General features: G+C 42.4%; 2 protein-coding genes across 4 annotated transcripts in view; both read right to left on the bottom strand.

Annotated features, from left to right (window-relative positions):
• Positions 1 to 5,678: 5,678 nt before the first annotated feature.
• On the bottom strand, positions 5,679 to 18,201 carry LOC134179534 (WD repeat-containing protein 7-like). Its single transcript, XM_062646456.1, has 21 exons — positions 18,036 to 18,201; positions 17,874 to 17,980; positions 17,725 to 17,803; positions 13,981 to 14,076; positions 12,402 to 12,480; positions 12,274 to 12,344; positions 11,631 to 11,750; positions 11,451 to 11,567; positions 11,095 to 11,157; positions 10,935 to 11,035; positions 10,811 to 10,881; positions 10,674 to 10,750; positions 10,456 to 10,612; positions 10,170 to 10,396; positions 9,915 to 10,110; positions 8,778 to 9,843; positions 8,546 to 8,711; positions 7,609 to 8,487; positions 7,470 to 7,552; positions 6,022 to 6,226; positions 5,679 to 5,958 (listed from the first exon to the last, which is right to left on the bottom strand). Exons 1-21 carry the CDS (start codon positions 18,180 to 18,182, stop codon positions 5,782 to 5,784), a joined length of 4,284 nt encoding a protein of 1,427 aa, XP_062502440.1. The 5' UTR covers positions 18,183 to 18,201; the 3' UTR covers positions 5,679 to 5,781.
• A 971-nt stretch (positions 18,202 to 19,172) lies between these two features.
• LOC134179560 (vacuolar protein sorting-associated protein 54-like) overlaps positions 19,173 to 20,941 on the bottom strand; it is a 29,199-nt gene continuing 27,430 nt past the window's right edge. For 2 of the 3 annotated variants that reach the window (XM_062646495.1, XM_062646496.1), the window contains 6 exons: positions 20,042 to 20,129; positions 19,861 to 19,982; positions 19,725 to 19,805; positions 19,561 to 19,668; positions 19,409 to 19,503; positions 19,173 to 19,348 (listed from right to left, as the gene is read on the bottom strand). In XM_062646495.1, coding sequence (XP_062502479.1) covers positions 19,243 to 19,348; positions 19,409 to 19,503; positions 19,561 to 19,668; positions 19,725 to 19,805; positions 19,861 to 19,982; positions 20,042 to 20,129 — 600 coding nt within the window. In that variant the 3' untranslated portion in view covers positions 19,173 to 19,242. Of the gene's footprint in view, positions 19,349 to 19,408; positions 19,504 to 19,560; positions 19,669 to 19,724; positions 19,806 to 19,860; positions 19,983 to 20,041; positions 20,130 to 20,370; positions 20,512 to 20,941 lie in introns of those variants that run through there. The other variant, XR_009969888.1, reaches the window with a different exon arrangement.

The following is a 20,941-nucleotide window of genomic DNA, read 5'->3' as shown; positions in this document are numbered from 1 at the left end:
GCTTTCTCCGTCCGTTCGACTGACCTCTCCAACGCCTCGACCTTTTCTTGTACTGGACACAATTCCTGTTTCACGACAGTACTTGGTGTCAGTTGTTGGTTGCTCTAACTCGGCAACTACCGTAGCAGCTTGCTCTAGTTCTGTAGCCAGGTTCTTGTTGTCTAAACTGGCTCGCTCTAGCTGTTCGTCTATAGGCTCGCTACTGCCGACATGGCCTCTTCAGCGGCGGTCCTTGCTTTGTCGCGCTCCCGCACCACTTTCTCGAGACAACACACGCCTAAGCTCTTCCATCTCAGCCGTTTGTGTCTCTTCTAACTGCGGTGACCTCTCGCACTTGCCTGTTTTTTTCGTCCTGTCGTTGCTAACTTCGCTGCTTGTTCGTCGACCACTTGAGAGACGATATAACGTTTCAGTCACTCCCGGACAAGCCCCAAATGTAACGCCCAGGTACTCGCGTCACTGTAGCTGTCAATTTTTACTCAACAAACAGCTAAAAAAGCACACACTCTAAGACAGCTAGGACAAAACCGTGACCTCCGAACCACGTCATCAATCTCTCTACCTCTACTAAGTGTAGTCAGCAACCATCACAGTGTTCTAAGATCTAAGACGGTGTTACACCCCAACATTAGTCTAGCGTAGCCAACCCCCTTCGCTGTTTGATATCTACCGGAGCGAGACTTACCCTAACATCATATATTGCACGTGACGTCTCGTGCTCTACGAAGCCGGATAGCTACCGATAGTGAAACGCCATATGCTCCAGATCAGATGATTATGAAGCAAAGTGCGACAAGTTCCCAGTCACATTAGTTTTGGACTAATCATCTTGTCCCGTCCAAAGTGAGGTCCGTCAATTCCAGTGTGTGACCCTTCCAAAATGCATTGTGTATTAGATTAGGGAAACAGGTTGCATAGTAACATAATCTGGGGTAGAGAAGTGTTACCGAATCTGGTACATTAGTGGCGCGAGCACTAGAAATCTAAGTTGAGTTGTGTTCACAACATTTGGCGAAGAGGATGGACGAAGCCAAGCGAGTGGAACATCAACAGCCACACCAATGTCTTTGCATAGCAGCGCTCGATCGGCAGGCTAGACGCCTTTGATGCGGAGTCCAACGAGTGGTCGCAGTACGAGAAACGAATGCTGTGCTATTTCGAAGCCAACGGTATTATGGATGAGTCCAGAATGAAGGCATTTTTCTGTCAGCAGTCAGCGCACGCACGTAATATAGTTACCGCGCAACTTGACGGCTCCCGCCAAACCGCGAGGGAAAGGTCTTTCACAGATCTGAGGTCAGCTCTGTCCAACCTCCCATACCTTCGGTCATGGTACACATACAGAGACTGCGATTCAATTCGAGAGCCCGACATATACGGATGATCGAGTACGTCAGTTGTAGAGTTTGTGTCAGCGTTGCGCGCGTTATCCGAGTTTTACGATTACTGAACGAGTGATCGTTTAGTTTTTTGAATTGACGATGAGCGCACGCAGCGACTTTTGTTAGCAGAAAAGAAGTTGTCGTGCGCGGGCTTTGGAAATAGCGCGCGCTACAAAAGCGGCGGAAAAGAACAAGCAGAAGATAATAAGTAGCGAGAGTGCAGCGGATCAGCTGTACACTGAATTCAACCACGAATGCCCAAAACCTAGCTGCTGTCGTTGTGGATGGTCAGAACATGCATTCTCCTACTGAATCAATGAATGCAGGTTCAAATAAGCCAAATGTTTTGCATGCAAGAATTTAAAGCAGGACACCTCAGTCAAGTCTGTAGATAAACAACAAGGCAAGAAATCCAGTCGTACTTTAAAAGCACAGTCAAAACCGCAAACGACACATCGGATGGAACGGGCATGAAGATGACGAAGAAGAATCCTTAGAGCTGACAACATATACCATGTATGCAAACCCTTGACGACACAAGTGAAAATAAATGGAAGATGCTTTGACAATGAAGATTGACACAAGAGCAGTGCGGTGACAGTAGTTAGTGCCACGACGTACAAGGCAATGTGGATGCCGTCTCCTCCACTTGTTAGAGAGAATGCCACCATATTGAGAGCATATGGGGCAAAGAAATTGAAGTGTTGGGGAGTGTCAAGGCCAAGGTACAAGAGGCAGACAAGGCTCCTCCTAAACAGCTGGAGTTACACGTGGTGGAAGGAAACAGACCCAGTTTGCTGGGTAAAGGTGGTTACGACACATACAGGTGGATTGTGAGGCACTGTTCAGTCTGCAGACACAGTAGCCTAAAGGAGCAGTTACAAGAACAGAGAGGGTTTCCAGGATGACCTCGGAGAGCTGAAAGGTATCCAAGCCACACTGAACACACAGTCACAAGCAACAGCACATTTTCATTAGGCACGAAAGGTGCCGTATACACTAAAAGAGAGAGTGGAAAAAGACATGTTCAGCTTTCAAGCAGCAGGTATTATTAACCCAGTAAAATTTTTAGATTGGGCCACACCAATCGTTCCAGTGGTTAAGTGCAATAAAACCATAAAGATTTGTGGAGATAACAAGACAACGGTAAATCCCATATTAGAAGTTGATCAACACCCATTGCCGGACATATGTCACAGTTAGCAGGGGGTACGTAGCATTCTCAAACTAGACCTCAGCCGAGCATACCACCAGTTACGTCTGGAGAGACAGTTCTAAGAACCGATAACCATTAACACGCATAAAGGACTGTTTTGTTACCACCGGTTACCGTTTAGAATAGCTTAGGCACCAGCCATATTTCAGCGGATCATGGATGGTTTGTTAAAAGGCATGTCGCGCGTCGTGGTATACCCTGACGATATCTTGATAGCAGGGAAGAGTTAGCCTAAGCACTTGGAAAACTTGGGAGAAGTCTTGAAGAGACTCAGAAAACTGGGTTGAGATTACAACAAGACAAGTGTCCGTTCGTAAAGAATTCTGTGGCGTATCTAGGACATCGAATCGACAAAGATGGATTACACCCCACGGAGAAAAAAGTGAGGACCATTCGAGATGCAACGATACCGCGAGGAGTGTCAGATTTGAAGGCATACTTTGGAATGCTGTCCTATTACAGTAAGTTTCTTCCAGATCGAGCGAGTGTTGGCACAGCTGCATGTCCTTTCACAGAAGGAAGAAACATGCAAATTGTCAGAGGATTAAAACCAGGCATACCAGGAATAAAAAGGTTGTTGACATTAAGCCAAGCACCCCTACCGAATCTACAACACCATACATGCCAGGCGGAGGCAATGCTTGACGTTTTGAAACAGTTGAAAAAAATTCTAGTTACAGCTACACAGATTGCATGGTGGACTAGCAACGAACCAGTACTGTCTCAAGTACGAACATGGGTTAGAGAAAGCTCGCCACACAAAAAGTAACAGGAGATGTACGAACATACAAGATAAGGAATCACGAACTGTTTGTGGAGGCTGCCTCTGTTTAGTTTAGGGAACCAGGGTTGTAATACCGCCTGCAGGCCGCACACGGATCTTGACAGAGCTTCATGGTCGAGGCTCAATCTAGAACTGCTAGAATGAAATCATTGGCAAGGGGTGTGGTCTGGTGGCCAAGCATTGACACAGATCTGGAGATGGAACAGCTGGTCAGAGAATGTGACATATGCCAATTGAACCGCTGAAACCCTCACTCAGCGCCGTTACACCCATGGAAGTGACCCAAAACCATGGTCAAGAGTACATTTGGACTATGCAGAACCTTCCTAGTGTCAATTTTCCTAGTAATTGTGGATGCACAATCGAAGTGGATTGAGGTTTACAACACAAGGCAGGCATACGGGCTCGTGACGGTATGTAAACTGCGACAACCTTTTGCTCAACGCGGGTTCCAAAGACGCGGTAGTCTCCGATAACGGGCCATGTTTTACCAGCAGTGTGTTTCAGAGTTTATGACGCAGAATGGTATCCAAATATCAAAGTTGCACCATATCATCGAGCTTCCAATGGTCTGGCAGAACGTGCCGTCGCGACGTTCAAGGCTGGAGGAAAGGAAATGATAGTGGGTACTTTGGAAGAGCGGATTAGTCGTATTTTGTTTGCATACCAAACAACACCACACATCACCACAGGAATATATCTTCAGTCAAACTCTTGATGTGACAGAAACTCAAGACTCGCCTGGACTTGCAATTGGTCAGACCAGAGTTAGAGGAACGGGTGATAGACAGGCAGGCCAGGCAAAAGGAAGGCCGTGGTCGAACAGCGCAGGACAGAGTTTTACAAGCGGGAGACACCATTTATACTCGGAATCGTAACGAGGGAGCGGCCTGGATTTCTGCCAAAATGCTGGAGGCGACAGGGTCATTTAGATGCAAATCGGCAGACCAGAAGACAGTACGTAAGCACCAGGATCAAATCCGGCAGAGAGATACGCCAATTTAATTATAACTGCAAAACAGGAAGCCAAAGTAAGAACCGCTGAGCAAGGAACCGGTCAGAGAAACAGGATGGAGAAGCACCACCACCGATAAACAACCACAACCAGAAACCATTCAACGGATGATCAACCAATCGGAACAACAGCTGGGAAAGACAACTGCGGCGATCAAACACAGTGATCAGATCGCTGTACAGACTGGACTTGTAGTAGTGAGTAGTGACTATAGTTGGGGGACGGAATAGTAGTAGTAGATTAGAGAGACAAGTTGCATAGTAACATAATCCGGGGTAGAAAAATGTTCCCGGATGTGGTAGAGTAGTGGCGCGAGCAGAAGAAATATAAAGTGAGTTGTGTTCACGCATTGCTTCTCTGTATCCTTGTAGATGACTCGGAGAAAGTTTGCCGTTCCTGTAGCCTTGTTCATCTTTACGATGGAAAGAGCCTGACTACGCGAGACTTAGTCTAAGGCCTGCGAGAGGCAATCGAAAAGTCTGTCGAAACAAGTAATGGTAGCGGTATGCGTGTGACCCGTTTGCAGCCAAGCAACTAAACTCCGCGTTTTGCCTTCCTTACCGCTTAATACTTGCACTGCTTGTAATGCAGAATGTCAAACTAATGTATGGTGGCCATTGACGCTCCCGTTCAAATTCGTAATGAAGTTACTGAGCGCTTTCACACACAGGGTTATCTCGAGTTAACCCTAATCTCGCGTAGGCAGACCCTCTCCACCATCATACTTCTGGCGAGGAAGGGTTTGGGAAAATGCCTAGTCAATTCTTGTTCGGCGCACCCAAGATCATCGTGGGGATAAGGACCTCTCTAAACCTTCTCACCGGAAGTATGATGGCGGAGAGGGTCTGGCCTAGTAACGCGAGACTAGTCTAACCCTACTGGCAGCCCTCGATCGCTTTTCGGTTAACTTGGGTTTTACTAAACTTGCGGGCGCGACTCCAGTATATATGCACCAAGCTGGTTTTGCACGTGAAGTCTTGTGACTACATGTACTAATTTTAACAACTCCTACTACTCCAGAAACTTCTGTAAACTGTGCCCTAGGGCGAGGGGGAGCGAATCGACTGGTGGGGCGGAAGCACCCAGCTGGCGGTTTTATTTATTTAAGTGTTCACAACCCTTCCCAACAGGAGTTAATTTCGGAGGGGAGGTATAGCGTCCGCTTCTATCCTTTAGATACGGTCGGTGAAATTACGGCAGTCGGCAGCTGGTGTTGTACTGCGACGGTTGGGGATAATGGAGTCTCGCCAACTTGCGTAAAAGTCAATGGAAAGCACGGGTAATTAGATTACTAGTTCAACTTTTGTGTCAACGAACAAACAACGTTTGTCAAATTGATCAATACTAAACGGTTTATAGAACCAAAACACTCAAAACGCATCAACTAGACCACGAAAGACTGCTGCTTCTGGTCCATTATGAGTACAAGTTTCCTTTGGCTGACCCACACTAAACTGACAGTTTTCAGCAGCTGCGTTGCAGTTCTTGGTTTGCAAGGTTCCGTCGGAAAAGACATCAGCAACTTTGGCACAGACGACAAACCTAAAAATGACCAAGCAACCTGACGAGAAACCAAATATGTCTATAAAATACGACAAATCCAGTACACACTAGAACTGCACACCTGCCACACAGTAATCTTTGAGTCACCAATAGAATATGTAGCTAGTGATCGTCCATCTGGCGAGAATGATACGGCAGTTATAGGGCATGCATGAGGAGTAATGATCTGGCTTCTAGGACCCTTCAACTCATACAATAATATCTCTCCTTTCCGAGACCCAACAGCCAGCTTCCGTGGTCCATGGCAATAGCTTACCAGATTAAAACTACATACAACACACTAATATTACTACAAAGCACATGAAAAACAACAATTTCATCATGCAAACAAAATTAGAGTCAGAGGATACAGTATACTTAGTCATGTAACAACTAAGAATACCAATACCATTGTCTGAGATCTACAGCATCAAAGGACACGTGAATGTCAAGTGCTTGTCAATGTGCGTAAAAACAGTTGCAGATGAATGCTACCATCTTACATTTGTAACGAGTACGTTTCAAGACGCCATGATATGAGTACGTGCTGAGAATCACCTAAATCCGTTACTTTTGGTCATATCAATATGCAGCAATGCAATACGCCTAGAATACAAGATCTTCCTACTCAAGGCTATACGACTAACGTTTAGGCACTTTGCGCTCTGTGCATATTTCACTGAGCGGTGAAGAGTCAAGAGCAATAAATTGACCAATCTTTTTAACCACTGCTGCACTTGCAACAGTCTTTCGCAGTGTCACTTCAACTAAGAAGTCTTCCGCTGTAAAATTATAGAGAATTTACAATACAGAAGACAATGTCATTACTCTATGCGTAAAGCATTGAATCGGTTAACAGTAAGTACTGTCACACCGGCACATTCTACCTCTTCCTCAGACCAACTTCAAGTTGTGTCAAACAAAACGAATACTGTTTCATTAATGCACATTATTCCATATCACAATCCATTACGCCAAATTGAAATTCCACGTTTTAAAATAAATTCTACTTTAAAAACTTAGCCATTTCAAACTTAATTACGTTTACCAAATCAAGTTGAGTTACAGTCACATCAAATCGTTCAATGCCCCATCAAATTTACAACCTCAAGGTCATGCAAATACATTGACGTTCAATAGGAACACAACTAAAATTACAAAAAAAAGTTCTAAAAGAGCATTCAACTCAACTTATGCGTGTCATGCGCTGCCTTTCTCTTTACAAACGCACCAGTTAACTGGAATAGTTTGATCAATTACCCCTAGAGAGCTGAAAACCCTTACTTAGTCAGGTACCTTTTATCTACTCACCTGTGAAGTGTATCAAATTTGCTAAGTGCACAGCTGTGGCAAATCAGTAAATTCTATTGTGTGCGAGTGACATACGTACGTATGCATGAAATCAAAGTTACAACTTGATGTGACACTGAGCAAAATTGGTGTGATTATGACAAAATTTGAAGTGAAAAATAATTTACAGCAGGCAAGTAATGCGTATCTATTCACACGTATTGAGCTGTATAAACATACCGCTGAATCGATTGAAATGCTTTGGACAATCCATAGACTTTCAGGTAACCTGGTTCAAAGCAGTGAACAATAATTTCAACAACCTACAAACAAATACTGTACTCATTGTTTCTCAAAGCAGCAAGTAGGCCAGCAACACCTCTACAAGTTGAAAGACAACTTCGTCTTGCATCTTCTCAATAAGAGTTTCTAAAACGTACATAATTGTTTTCTTTGCCCGAAGAAGAATACTCTTACATGCTGTAGCCTGCCAATGTGCAGTAGTTGTCTCTTTCCCCTTCGGTTTTGTTACAGCGTTATCCATTTTAGAGTAACTACCACTAACTTCCTGGCTTGATGATGAGCTAACAGTGCCAACCTCTTTAGCTACTGTAGATATGAACACTATAGGTCTTGCCATAGCACACAAACCAAGCGCATGACGTGCAATTTGGCATGTAGTAGCATTCGGTCCACACATCTCAGCAGATTGTAAACCAGGCTGTGTACTTGAGAAGAAACTGCCAGTATCGCAAGACAATTCAAGAAGAAACAATAGAACAGCCCCAGAATCAATGTGATTAGCCCAGTGGATGAAACCTCTGCCCATCAGATCAGCCATAGCCCGACGCATTGGGCTATTCACTGGGTAGCGTTCACTCACCCTCTCAAGCAGCAACATCTCCAGAGATTTGGCAGTCTCTTGGATAACCTTCGAATCAAGCTCTCCTTCACCAAGTAAACACTTACCAGACCTCTTCCTTAGCTTACTGTCACCATGACTGCCTTCAAACTCTGCAGCAATAACACCTAGTAAGATTACAGCCGTTGCTTGTAGCTGCCTGAAGTCACCGCTAATACCACGCATATCAAACTGAGGTGACAAAAACAATCCAGTGTGGGTTGCAGACACACCATGCACAGCAGTACGAGATGCACAAGGAAGAAATGGGTACCACACATTGGTTAGCTGAGAACGACCATCCTTTCCCAACCGCCTCAGTTCAGCTTGCAAAAGAGCTTGGGCAGCTTCACGAATCTAAAAACGCTAAGGCATATGGTTTAGCAAACAAAGATAATCAAATTACTACACAGACCTCCTGGCATGAATCTTGCCAGCGAAGAGCTAAAACTGTGAGATTTGGTGGACGATAATGAGGACCAATCTGTTCTGGTAGCATTACACAATGCATTGCTGCAACCTGACTCCAACCTGCACGGATGCTGGCATCGCTTGAATCTGAAAAACTCATGAACTTTGACCTACAAACACAACATCAACACAATCATACAAAAAAGCTCTGTTACCTCTTCTGAATTAAAACAAACCACTGAGCTGAAGAGAGTGGGTCAGGGGCAACAAGAGGTGACTTGGGACCTTGACCATCTCTATCTGTTGTAACATAACTCATCAGTGTATTCGCCAAAGAGACAACAACCAATAGCAACTTTGTAGTCACACTGGATGACACTTGCCACTGGTGCTCATATAATCTTCCCTCTGGTACTAAGGATCCTTCAGAGGCTAGAGCTGCTGTATGATCAGCAGTCATAGATGTTAAGTCTTCAGAATCACTGCATCCAATTCTGTGAAGGCCTGGAAGTAGTAGTGACAAATGATCACCACTGACCAGTCCAAGTGACAGTTTCTCCTTTGGCTTAGCAAGACCCAGAACATCACAGCAACACTCATCCATTGACTTGTCCAGATTCCATGCGTGCAGACAAGACAGAAGCAAACGTGCAACATTATGAGTATAGTTCATGAGGCCCCCTTCCATTGACCCCATTCCCAAAGTGAAAGCTCGTTCACGTACTCGAACACCACCAGTCCCTTTGCCTGATAGGATCTTCTCTGCTCTTCGCTGTTCACGCCTTTTCTGCTTTCGCTGTTGAGGTGAAGGCAGCTGCTTATGAGAAGGTTCTACTGATCCAGAACCCGCCTTAGCAGATCCCATCACTCGCCTAGCAGCTAAATACCGTCGAAATTCATCAACAGCTGGATTCCCTTTGTCTATGTGAGCCTTCTTTGGGCTTCCACTACCAGCAGTAGCAACTTTCAACTGTGCATGTGAATCAGTAGATATGAGAGCAACGCCAGACGGCAGAGAGGTTGCTCTGGAAGACAAAATAGTAATCAAGGCTTCAGTGTCAAACACCACCACATGAAAAACGGAATCAGCTAAGTTTGTTCGTAGTGCTTCAACTCTTAGAGGAAGAACCATATCATTCCATGCTCTATGGTTTATGTCACAGCCAAAGCCCTGCTGATATCTACCAGCCACACCACTCAAAGAAAATGAAGACAATGGAGCATGAGAAGCCGAAGGGTATTCTAAAGAGGCTGACATAATATCCATTGCTGCAGAACCACTTTCACAGCGATCTAAATGGCCTGTAACATCAAGCATTGATAACAAATGCTATAATATTAAAGTTAAGACGTCTACAATACCAAGGTCATACCTGTATCTGTTTGCCAAACATAAACAGTACCATCAGAGCATTTGACAATAACAAAATTTTCCTTTGGTCTCCAATGGACTTTCTCAACTGGAAACGTGTGGCAAGATGCAAGAAGAACACACTTTTTGTCTTTGAGACTCAATAAAGCCACAGAATTATCAGTAGCAACAGAACAGATGCAACAATTTAGACGAACCTTCATCAAACACAAAACCTTCCAGCATCAAATTAAACAAGAAATTGATTGTCACTAACGTCCTGAAAGTCAGATGGGCAGCAAGAGAGATGAGAAATCTCTCCCCCATGAACTGAATATGTCCGCAAGAGAGTAGCAGAAGTGAGATCCCAAAGATGCACAGTAAAGTCCTTGCTACCAGACACTAGAAATTTCTCGCTATACCGAACAGAATCATCTGCATGAGGATACAGCAAACATGTCACAGCACCTCGATGTCCTTTCAAAACCCTATGAGGAACTTCAGCTAAAGATGATAAAGCAAATGGACATAATAAAGTATTAGTTAATCAAAAAACAAAGTACCTTTCCAGCCAGAAGAGCTCTCCAACAGTTGTGAAATAGCAGCTTGCAATGCAACCATCAGTATTATAGAGCCATCTTGGTGACCACAAACAATGTACCCAGATGAAGCCAAGTACAAGCTAGCAGTAACTAGTGAACTGGTGCCTTTGCTAGCATTCTGTAATTTCAAATGCTTCTATGAACCAAAACAAGCTCAAAAATTCAGTGAATGCTTATACCAGTCCATCAGTAAGACCATGAGGTGCCTTGCCACTTTTCCATGCATCACTGATGCTAGCTGATGCATACTGGTACACTGCAGTTACAAAATACCGACTCTACAAATGTTCAAATTAGACTTAGTACCGCAACCTACCAGAAACAGTCTTGCTACTTGTCTCACATAGTTCATCAGATTGGTCAACACACAATTTCCATAATGTCACACTATGGAAACAGTTACAAATGATCATGTTTGTTGTTACTGCTGTTACACTTACCTGCCTGAACTGCATCCTTGCACAAGAAAACGTTGAAAAGGCAATGTTCGAGCAAATGAAAATGAATAGCAACTTGATGAATTATACACAGCAGACGTGTCCTACAAAAGTCATAAAAAATCCCTTAGCACAGACTTTTCCCATTAACTTCAGCATTCACCTTGATAGAGCACAACTGAGCCACTGGAGGATTAGAGTATTCATAAATAAAGGCACAATTGTTCTAAAGTAGAATGCAAATAAGTAGTGTAAAACTGTTGATGCTTAGCTTAAAAACATCAATTACAATCTTACCTACTACTGCAACCTAAACTACTCTGTTTCAATTACGTTACAACAACTGGGTTAAAGTAGAACGTATTGAGCAGCAATTAAAAGTTTACCAAAAGCCCTAGCTGGTTACTGTGTGCATAAAAGAGACTGTCTGCATAACCCAGAAAAACATTCATAATCAAGCAAGTTCAGGGGAAAATGCACTATGGTGTGCATGTGTGCTACATATACAAGCTAAAGCACCTGTGTCCACACCACCACCATTGAGTCACTGATAAAATCACCTCCTGTAAGCAAAAACTTATCAGCACACAAAGCACTGCAAGTTTTGTGAAATTTCCCGAAAGAAATGTCATATATCTGATGCAAAAAGTTATTGACGAAACATAACATGTGTATCAAAATAATGCTTTCAGAGCTCACTACAAAGTGATCCTCACACACAAGCAGAAGGTTTCCACCAGAAAATGGATTGCAGGCCATTGAAACAGCACGAATCTCTTCGATGTTTTTTGTCTTTTGATCATACACCAATTCACCAACCTATTCAACAAATCAGACTACTGTAAACAAAAATTCGTAATTCGTAAGCATCTAACTTTCGTAAATTTTGTAAGGGATCTCAGATTTACTAAAGCTAAATGCTTACTGCTTTTTGTCACTCTCGGGTTTTTAGCAACAACCATAGTGTACTAATAATCATCATATATCACGCGTGCCAGACAGATTGACACCTAGCTAGGCAATAGCAGATACTGACACGTGCATGGTGTTGTGGTTTGACATGTCCACACGTCGACACCTGGTGAGGACATCACGTACACATGCATAGCCGCTTAGCAGATACTTATGCGTGGTGCTGTGGTCTTGATTCTGTTGATTTGGTGTTGATGTTCTGCACAGAAAGTGGCTATGTTCATCAATGTTTAAGAAAGTTGGCTGCTTACAAAACAGTGAATTTGGACTCTTACGAAAGTTTCTGCTTACAAAATTTTGTTGATTTACAGTAGTACTTACTGGTATCTACAAATTTATATGCTGTAGCAAATGCAAAGTCTCTTCCTACCTCATTTTCAATATTGTCAACAGACCATACTTTCAAATTACCACTCCCACATAACGAAATAACACAATTTTCTAAACAATGAAACATATTACAAGACTCCGTATATGCCTTTGATGAATGCACTCTACCTTTCTTTCTCGTAGATGTAAAAAAACACAATGCTTCTATCCATTCAGGATCTGACTTTTGTTTTAGAATGTTTAACACCTTATCAAAACATACAATACAAGTTAATTCAACCATCAAGTATTTCTTTATCACACTTGCATGACACATTTATTACATTATGTATCCTGTCATACTTTCATACAGGTATTTATGGTTTACCGCCATGTGCACATTAATATATTTTCATGCAGATATTTCGGGTTTAGTGCTATGTACACATTACTGATAGAAATGAAGAAGCACTAAGTGCAAAACCCTAAGCGCGGGGCAGAGCAACACTGCTACAAAAGTAATGGCAAGCAAGCACAAGCATCTCGAATAACTGGCAAGAACACAATGGCAACCATGCACAAGCATCTCGAATATCTAAATGGTACAAAGTAGCACCACTTCAACACTAATACAACCCTTACTTAAGTATTGTTTAGGTAAACCATACTAAACCCAGGGGCAGCGGAGCCGGGGGGGCTGGGGGGGCTAGAGCCCCCCCAACTTTATCAACTTTATGCTGTAGAATTTCTGCTTTCTGTAATGTTTACCCTTTCAGCCCCCTCAACTTTCAACTCGCTCCGCCGCCCCTGAAACCATACTAGGATCTTGTCAGGTGAACACAAACAAGCCCTTAGATAATGGCACATTGTCCTTACCCAATGAGTGCTCTCGTAGATGGTGCAATAATATCAGTATTCGGCCAAATGCCCACATAGTTTAGTTATTGCACACATACCGTAGCTATTGCCCGCTCTCACAATTATATAATTACTAGCTCACTGGCCCGTTCTCCACATGAGCAGATTAAGTTATTAGTTGTTAGTTAAGTAATTTATTGTTGTATGCGTTCATGAAGTATATCTCATTCACAGAATTAGCAGCCACGGACAGACTTCTCATAAAATCAATTAATTTAACGTTGTATGCAAATTTATGTTGTATCCCATTCTGACGAATTAGTAACCGGACAGAATTCGCATGAAGAATTTTGATCAGAGTTATATCCTGTTCAATATATCCTGTTCTGAAATCGATTATCTCAAAGTACAATACTGTAAATCCACAAATTTTCGTATGCATTTTATTTTTGTATTGTTCGTATGACTCCTAAATGTACTAAATTAAACATCAAAATTTTTCTTGGATGAAAAACTGTTATTACAAATTGCCACTAAACTGATGTTGATGATGTACAGTACCACAACACAAGATCCAACTTAACAATATACTGGTTTTACAACAACAAATGACCAAAATGAAACTCTCCAAGTACAGCATGTCCAGTTACTTGAGCAATAATGATACAAAAAAAAACTTACACAAAGAACAACATACATGCAAATTAGAATGTACCTGTCCTATGGTGCAACAGCATTGAACCATACGTTAACCAACCACTTCCACCCATTATCACGTTAAGGCAATAAATTCTTACATTCTATACTCTACCATAAACTGTATCCTGTGTGTAAGTAAATCATAGCTGAACTATACACTCTTCAATCTCTTTTCTGTCTAAACCTACGCCATAAATGTGAAATAAAATACCTGCAAAGTTTCACAATCAAGAATGAAGATGTCAGGAAACTTCCCAGAGCAAATTAATTTCCACTCTTTCCTTGGAGATCTTGAAATGCAAAACACCTACCACAAAAGCACATCTCACCAAACAAATATCTCTCGTAGATACAAACATACATGAAATCAACCCACACCTACACCAATAGAAGCATAATGCTTTAAAGGGGAAGTCCAACAAAAATGAACTTATCTTGTATGAGTAGATCTTACAAAGACAAATCAAGCGGTATAGTTACTCCGTTATCTTTGCTTTCGTAAGCAAGAATGAGCGATGTTTCTGTGATGTGCAACACCCACACGCCCGCTCTCCACTTCCTGGTGAAGTAAGCTCTGCCCACTGCAAACGAATCAACGCATTTACGAACAACTGGCATGAATATATCGAGAATGTCCAATGTGAATGCCAAGATATTATGAAGATCTGCCTTTTGCCATCAGTGGTTCCTTTCTAAAGTAAAATGGTGTTGGTAGAGCTCTTTTCTGTCAGACTTTCTAGCAGAATTCCTCAATACTACAGCTTACCCAGAAAACACGCATTTGCTTGAGTAATTGTTTATCCTTGTTCTTTTAATATCCGAAGAGAAATGTTCAGCATGCCGTCTGTTGTGTGCAACAGAGGACGATCCTATATTCACCGGAATTATAACCTTCTACCCTATCAGTGGCAAAAGAAAGTAACAGATTGGATGTGAAAATAGAAATGTCCTCTGTAGCACACGCTAGATGGCACTCTCAAATTAAAAAACAAGACTAAACAAATACTCAAGCAAAGCGCGTTCTCTGGGTAAGCCGTAGTAATGAGGAAGTCTGCTAGAAAGTCTGACGGAGAATAAACTCTACCGTCACCATTTTACTTTAGAAAACCACTGATGGCAAGAAGGCAGATCTTCATATATCTTCACATTCACATTCGGAATTCTCAATGTGTCTGTGGCAGTCGTCCATAAACGCATTGATTTGTTCGCAGTGGGCAGAGCTTAATTCACCAGGAAGCAGACAGCGGGCGCGTGGGCATTGCACACACAGAAACATCGCTCGTTCCCTACAAAAGTGAAGATAATGGAGCAACTTATACAAATCGATTTGTTTTGTGAGATCTACACATTGACAAAAAGGAATGTGAAGAAAAGCTATCCAGCCTAAAAATCAATGCCATTTTTTGTCTAATCAATGAATAAAAATGGCAAAAAGCAAAAAGCAAAATATACCAGTATGCCCACACCTTTTGCTGCATACCGGTTTAAGGTGAATTTTACTAGATTGCCAGGAAACCGCAGGCATTACTGGCACGTTGCAACATAGCATAAAACTTTACTATGTCATCTAAGTATACGGTCACTCATTCAAGCACTCTCAAAACTTGTTTCCTAATCTTTTGCAACACACTAGAAGTCGATGCCAAACCAAAGGAAACTCGCCGAAATTGATATACCCCATCATGAGTTATGAACGTAGTAATACTCCGACTGCTCTTATCCAGAGAAATCTGCAAATACCCTTGAGATAAATCCAGTTTGGAGAATATAGTAGACCCATTCAATTCTGATATTAACTCTTCTAGAGAATGAATCGGATAACAGCCATGTTTACTTGTCTTAGATTAAGGCATAGTTGGATATCCCCTGACTTCTTTCGTACAATCACCACATTCGGCATCCAAAGGATAGTATCAATCTGCTCAATAATACCTTCTGTCAACATTTTGATGATCTCGTCAGATACAACTGTTTGCAAAAATGGGTATACGACGCATCATCTGTCTCACTGGAGTCACATCTTGTAGTAGCATAGGCAGGTGTGGAAATTTTTCTACTTGCCCAATCCCTGAGAAGTGTTGGTCCATTTCTGTCTCACCTTGCCATTTACCATTAGTAACTTCTTTCATTAGTCCTAGTATCTAAAATTTTAAATCCCAGTCTATCAAATAAGTCTACACCCATTCAGTTTGCTCCTTTAGATGTAACTGTCACAAATCACTTGAGTTATGGGGGGGGGGGGCTAGTCTCACATGGGGAGTTGTAATTGGGGAAACTAAACAACACAGCCAAGTGACAAATGGGTTGACTAAAATACCTACCTTTCTAACTGGAGACCGACTTGACGATTTGAGAGGTGGTGTCAGAGGAGTGCAGAGATGAGGAAAAAGTCGCAGGAAGCCGTGAGAACTCTAGCGAGAACCGTGTAACTAGTGGTGCGTATTCATATTTCGTACAAAGCACTTAGTATACGTCTTGAGTTAACCCTAAGTATACACTTGAACATGTTACGGCGGGACTATCAGGCGGAGAGCACCAATGGTTTAGTGGAGGTGCAAGACATGGACCCTTATCAGGATGATGATTTCGACCTGAATGAGGCCATTCCGTCACTAGCCGACAGCAAAGTGTCCAGCACTTGTAAAGTAATCTTGAGTCCAGACGTGCACAGTGAGCAGCGAGACGAGTTGATGGAGGTTGTTAATGAATTCAGATGTTCTATGAGAAGACCCAGGGAGAATGAGCACAGTCGAGTACCACATTGATACGGAAGAAGCTCGCCCAGTACGCCAGAAACCCCATCGGCTACCACATGCAAGACAGCAGATAGTGAAACAGGAGGTGGAGAAAATGCTCCGGATGGAAGTCATACAGCCCTCAAAGAGTGAGTGGTCTTCTTCAGTAGTGCTAGTACCTAAGAAAAGACGGCAGCAACAGATTTTGCATTGACTTTTGAAAGCTTAGCACTTTGGCAAGGTTTGATGCTTATCTTAAGCCGAGAATTGATGATCTACTTGACTCTCGGAGGCATCTTTGGATCTAACGCGAGGATATTGGCAAATACCACTGGCACCAGATTCGTGTCCAAAGACGACGTTCTCAACACCACAGGAATTATTTTAGTTCATTACTATGCCCTTTGGTCTGGGAGGTGCACCGACCACGTTCCAGCGTATGATGAATCAGTTGTTGGTTGGAAAGGAGTAGTTTGCACTGGCGTGCTTGCATGATTTGGTGATCTCTACTAGAACCTGAAAGAAACATCTTCAACATCTGCGAGCAGTACTGTTACTGCTGAGGGAGGCTAATCTGACAGCCAAACAGCTAATTGTAGGCTTGGAATGAACGAAACACCATACCTTGGCTATGCGGTGGGCTAAGATACTATTCAACCTGCCCTGGAAAGGTCAAATGCATTCAGGAGATTGCTCAACCCAAGACCAAGAGAGACATCAGATCATTTCTCGGCCTGGTGAGCTATTATCGGCGATTCATTCCATATATGGCAGAAACTAAGATTTGTGATATTGAAAAAAGTTGTATAGACCAAAGAGTGTGACCAAGCCTTCATTAACTTGAAAAATCAGCTACCTTCCAGGCCAGTGTTGCAATGTCCCGACTTCAAAAACCAGTTCATTCTGCAGATGGGTGCCTCCGCACGAGGTCCAGGTGCAGCCATGTGGGACCAGATGGAGAGGATAGGGTTAGTCCGACCATAACCCTGCACCTTTAAGAGACATGGTGGGAGACGATTAAGTTCAAATTTAGTATACATTGGTATATCGATACGTTGTTAATTAAGTCTGAACCATCCAGAAAATTATACATGCTTTGTTCTATTTTTATTGTGCTAGTGGCACAGCCTTTCTTCTTGGTGTCACTCAAGAGCACCAGGACTGAAGCTTGGCCACCTGTCAAGTAGCGCTCTACTAACAAACGCGCTTGTACACATTACCTTCAGTGTCATGGGGCATCCACGAAGCTTCGTTCTGTTATGGCAGGCTCCATCAGCTGCATTCCAAGAGCACACTTCCCTAAGTTCAAAAACTAAACATCAGCGCCAACTTTTCCATGCTGCCATGCAGTTACTGTAATTGTACAAACCCGCTTGTAGAAGCGCTGAAAATCACCTGACCATCGACAGAGTCTGTAGAATTAGTAAGAACACTAACGGCTGAGTCGTGTCCAAACAACAGACTTCTTGGCACAATCTAAAAATGTCGCTTTCTATCCTCAGACACACGGAACTAAACAAGTGCTATGTACTTTGTGAGGCGACGGCAACAATTTCCACAAGCAAAGTTGACCATTGGACGAGCCAGTAACTACTGTGTTTTGGTCAGTTGTAATAAGAACACACGTTACTGAATGGGTAGGAGGACGTTTCCCCCAAAGCACCAAGGGAACAACCATGCTGCTTCCTTGGTGAAACATCGTGCTAACGCATTAGCGCGCGTTAGTCCTACCGAATGACGATAAAGAATTCGCAATATTTTTTATAATAACCTAACTACTAGATAATGATGGCAAGGATCGTACGTGTAAACGTCATTATGTGAGACCATCCCAATAGCATGTATCTAATTGTCTTCGCTGTCAGTCTGACTTTGGTCGGTTAGTCTTGCGTAGCCAGACCCCTTTCCTGCCGCGTCATACTTCCGGGCAGAAATTGAATTCAAAGGGCGCGCAAGAGGACCTGGGTATGAAGCAGGGTGAATTTTTACGACAGAAAGACTTGTACGGGTAAGAAATGCATGTTTTGTTGAATTACGACTCGTGGATTTGCAAGCTAGGGTTTCATTCTTGAGTTATGGGTGATTTCTCAGTACGCGTGCGTCACCGCTGTATCTACACTTGCATGGTGTATTTTATCAGCATTTACGAGTAAGAGGTTATGTTTAATTAAGTTAATTAATGGAAATTTCACATTACGCATGCGCATAATGCCATTAGTATTTTAATCTGGTCCGTGTGTTTGTCCTACTATACTAGATAATAACTTTGAATGCCCAGTGGATTGTGCACGGGATATCCCAACTCCCCCTCCCCTTTATTGACTGGGTGTGATCATAGTGGTGTACACACTAAATTTGTGTTTTAATTCATGGTTCTCAAGACGGGTTGGGCGACTTAGCTAAACAACTCCATTTCTTCTTAATTAGAAAACGGTGTGGGTATGTCATCCAGGGTCTGTTCAAACTATTAATTACTTTCAGTGAAAGGACAAGCAGCGACAGCAGTCACGAAACGCTTGGACAGACGTGAAGTTGGTAAATCTTGACTTCTGCTTTCTCAACAATGGATGCTCATCTAGGCGGTGATGCTGCAAACTGCAGTTTTGACATTCACAGTAGCTGCTGTGACAGTTAAGAACTAAATAAATCATTCGCGCAAAAAATGAAGTGCAACATCAATAAATATATCCAGATATTCAAGTGGTACAAACTCTCAAGTACATTATCTCCTGAAATGTCTATGTATTTGTCCAGATACCATAATCGACATATATCTGTATACCCTCAAGTCCAGACAAATCCCTAAGACTGTCAACGAAAAACTTTAATTCAACCTGTAACAGCCTACAATCAAAAACGTTAAATACCACAGCTATAATTACAAACATGTGTAGTTATACAAACCGTGTCACCTCCCCACAAGACTGATTAATATCAAGCTTAGTCATTCTCTGCCTTAATGTCGTATGAAAAACTTTCTGTACATCTTGAAACAGATTCTGCCAAGAAACCATCTTCAACAAAAGTACAGTATATTCAATATCACAAATTCACACCTTTAGCTGTTCTACAGACAGTAGCAAATTCAGAACATCATAAAGCTTGACTATTTGCTTTACAATGTTTCGAAAACTTGCTGAAGGAGCTGTAGATTTGCAATCCCACTGCAAACACAGACCAAAGATTAACAATAGTTCAAAATTGGTGATTGGCAAGAAACCTTGCTGAGCTGTTTCACAATCACATCTTCTATCATGGACAGCAATTTAGCGTGAATTTCCCTCACGTGGTTCTTGTAGTCCTAAGGAGGAAGACTCTATATATGAAAACTTGTAATTCGTCAACTGTTAGTTTACCTCAGTAAGAACATTAAACTGTCCCAACAGCACTCTTTCTCTAACTAGCAAGCGACTTTCAAAGTATGCTTTTACACTAGGAATGAGAGCTGCCACTGCACTCATACATTGAGATGAAAGAGCTGCAATTATAGTATGTCAGTTTGGTCACGACACACTCCAAACCAGACGTCATCATCACCTAAGTGCTTTGCTGTTATGCTCTTCAGTCCCACTGTCTGTAAAGCACCCGCTCCTAGTACAAGTTGCCAAGTTCGCTTGTTAAAAATCTGTAAATTGAGAAAAGGCTAATTGCTTCCAACACCCAATTAATAAATATATATAATTCATATCAAACTGAAATCAATTTAGTTAACTGCTGCTCACAAAAGCATTGACAATGGTTTACTAAAGATTAGGTAGTTCCCCAATGCCAGTTCCCCAATGCCAGTTACCCTTGTAAGAAAGACAATGATAACCATACCAGAACCTGTTCTCATGTGTTTATCATACTAGACATAGTCCACTTGCCTGCAGTAAACACTCATTTGCGTGCTGTGAACAATTCAAGCATGTATGCAGACTTGTACGCGAATTCAATGGTCAGAAGTGGGTAGTCCAACGTGTTCACATTAACCGCAACTACCATATTTCCTCGTTTAAACACCTCCCCTGAACAAACACCGCACCATTACGAGAACTGAAAGCAAAAACCATTGCACCAAATAAACAATACACCCCGAATACTAGTAAGCGCCATGTTATCAGAAACTTTGAAACAAGACGGAATAGCATCGGAGGCAGCAAACCAAGTAGTGGCATACGACCCCCAATACTGCTTGAAATTGGACAACAGTGTTCATAACGTAGAATTAAATTCAGACTCTTATCAAATCTTAATGGTGTGCACTGTTCCTAAATGACAGCACATTACCAAAATCAGCGAAACCTGGCAACAACACATCCATCCACCAATAACATTTTTACGCAAGCAACCGTGGTTACCTATACACCCATCAAGAAAATCCGCACAATCCTCAAATTTGCTACAAGTTGAGAAACCACGACAACGTTTGTAAAGTTGGATGCTGGCCATACATAA

Source organism: Corticium candelabrum, chromosome 5 (genome assembly GCF_963422355.1).
Source record: "Corticium candelabrum chromosome 5, ooCorCand1.1, whole genome shotgun sequence".
NCBI classification, from domain to species: Eukaryota; Metazoa; Porifera; class Homoscleromorpha; order Homosclerophorida; family Plakinidae; genus Corticium; species Corticium candelabrum.
Note: the sequence above shows the minus strand (reverse complement) of the source record. Positions and strands in the feature narration are given on the sequence as shown.

Bases quoted from the DNA above. Each gene is read 5' to 3' on its own strand.
- LOC134179534 (XM_062646456.1), bottom strand. From the start codon at position 18,182: ATGGTTGTTCCCTTGGTGCTTTGGGGGAAACGTCCTCCTACCCATTCA. The intron at 10,111-10,169 runs GTTAGTGACAAT...TGTTTGATGAAG, and splicing joins GCCCATCTGACTTTCAGGAC to GTTCGTCTAAATTGTTGCAT. The intron at 6,227-7,469 runs GTATGTTTATAC...TGTTGTATGTAG, and splicing joins GCATTTCAATCGATTCAGCG to TTTTAATCTGGTAAGCTATT.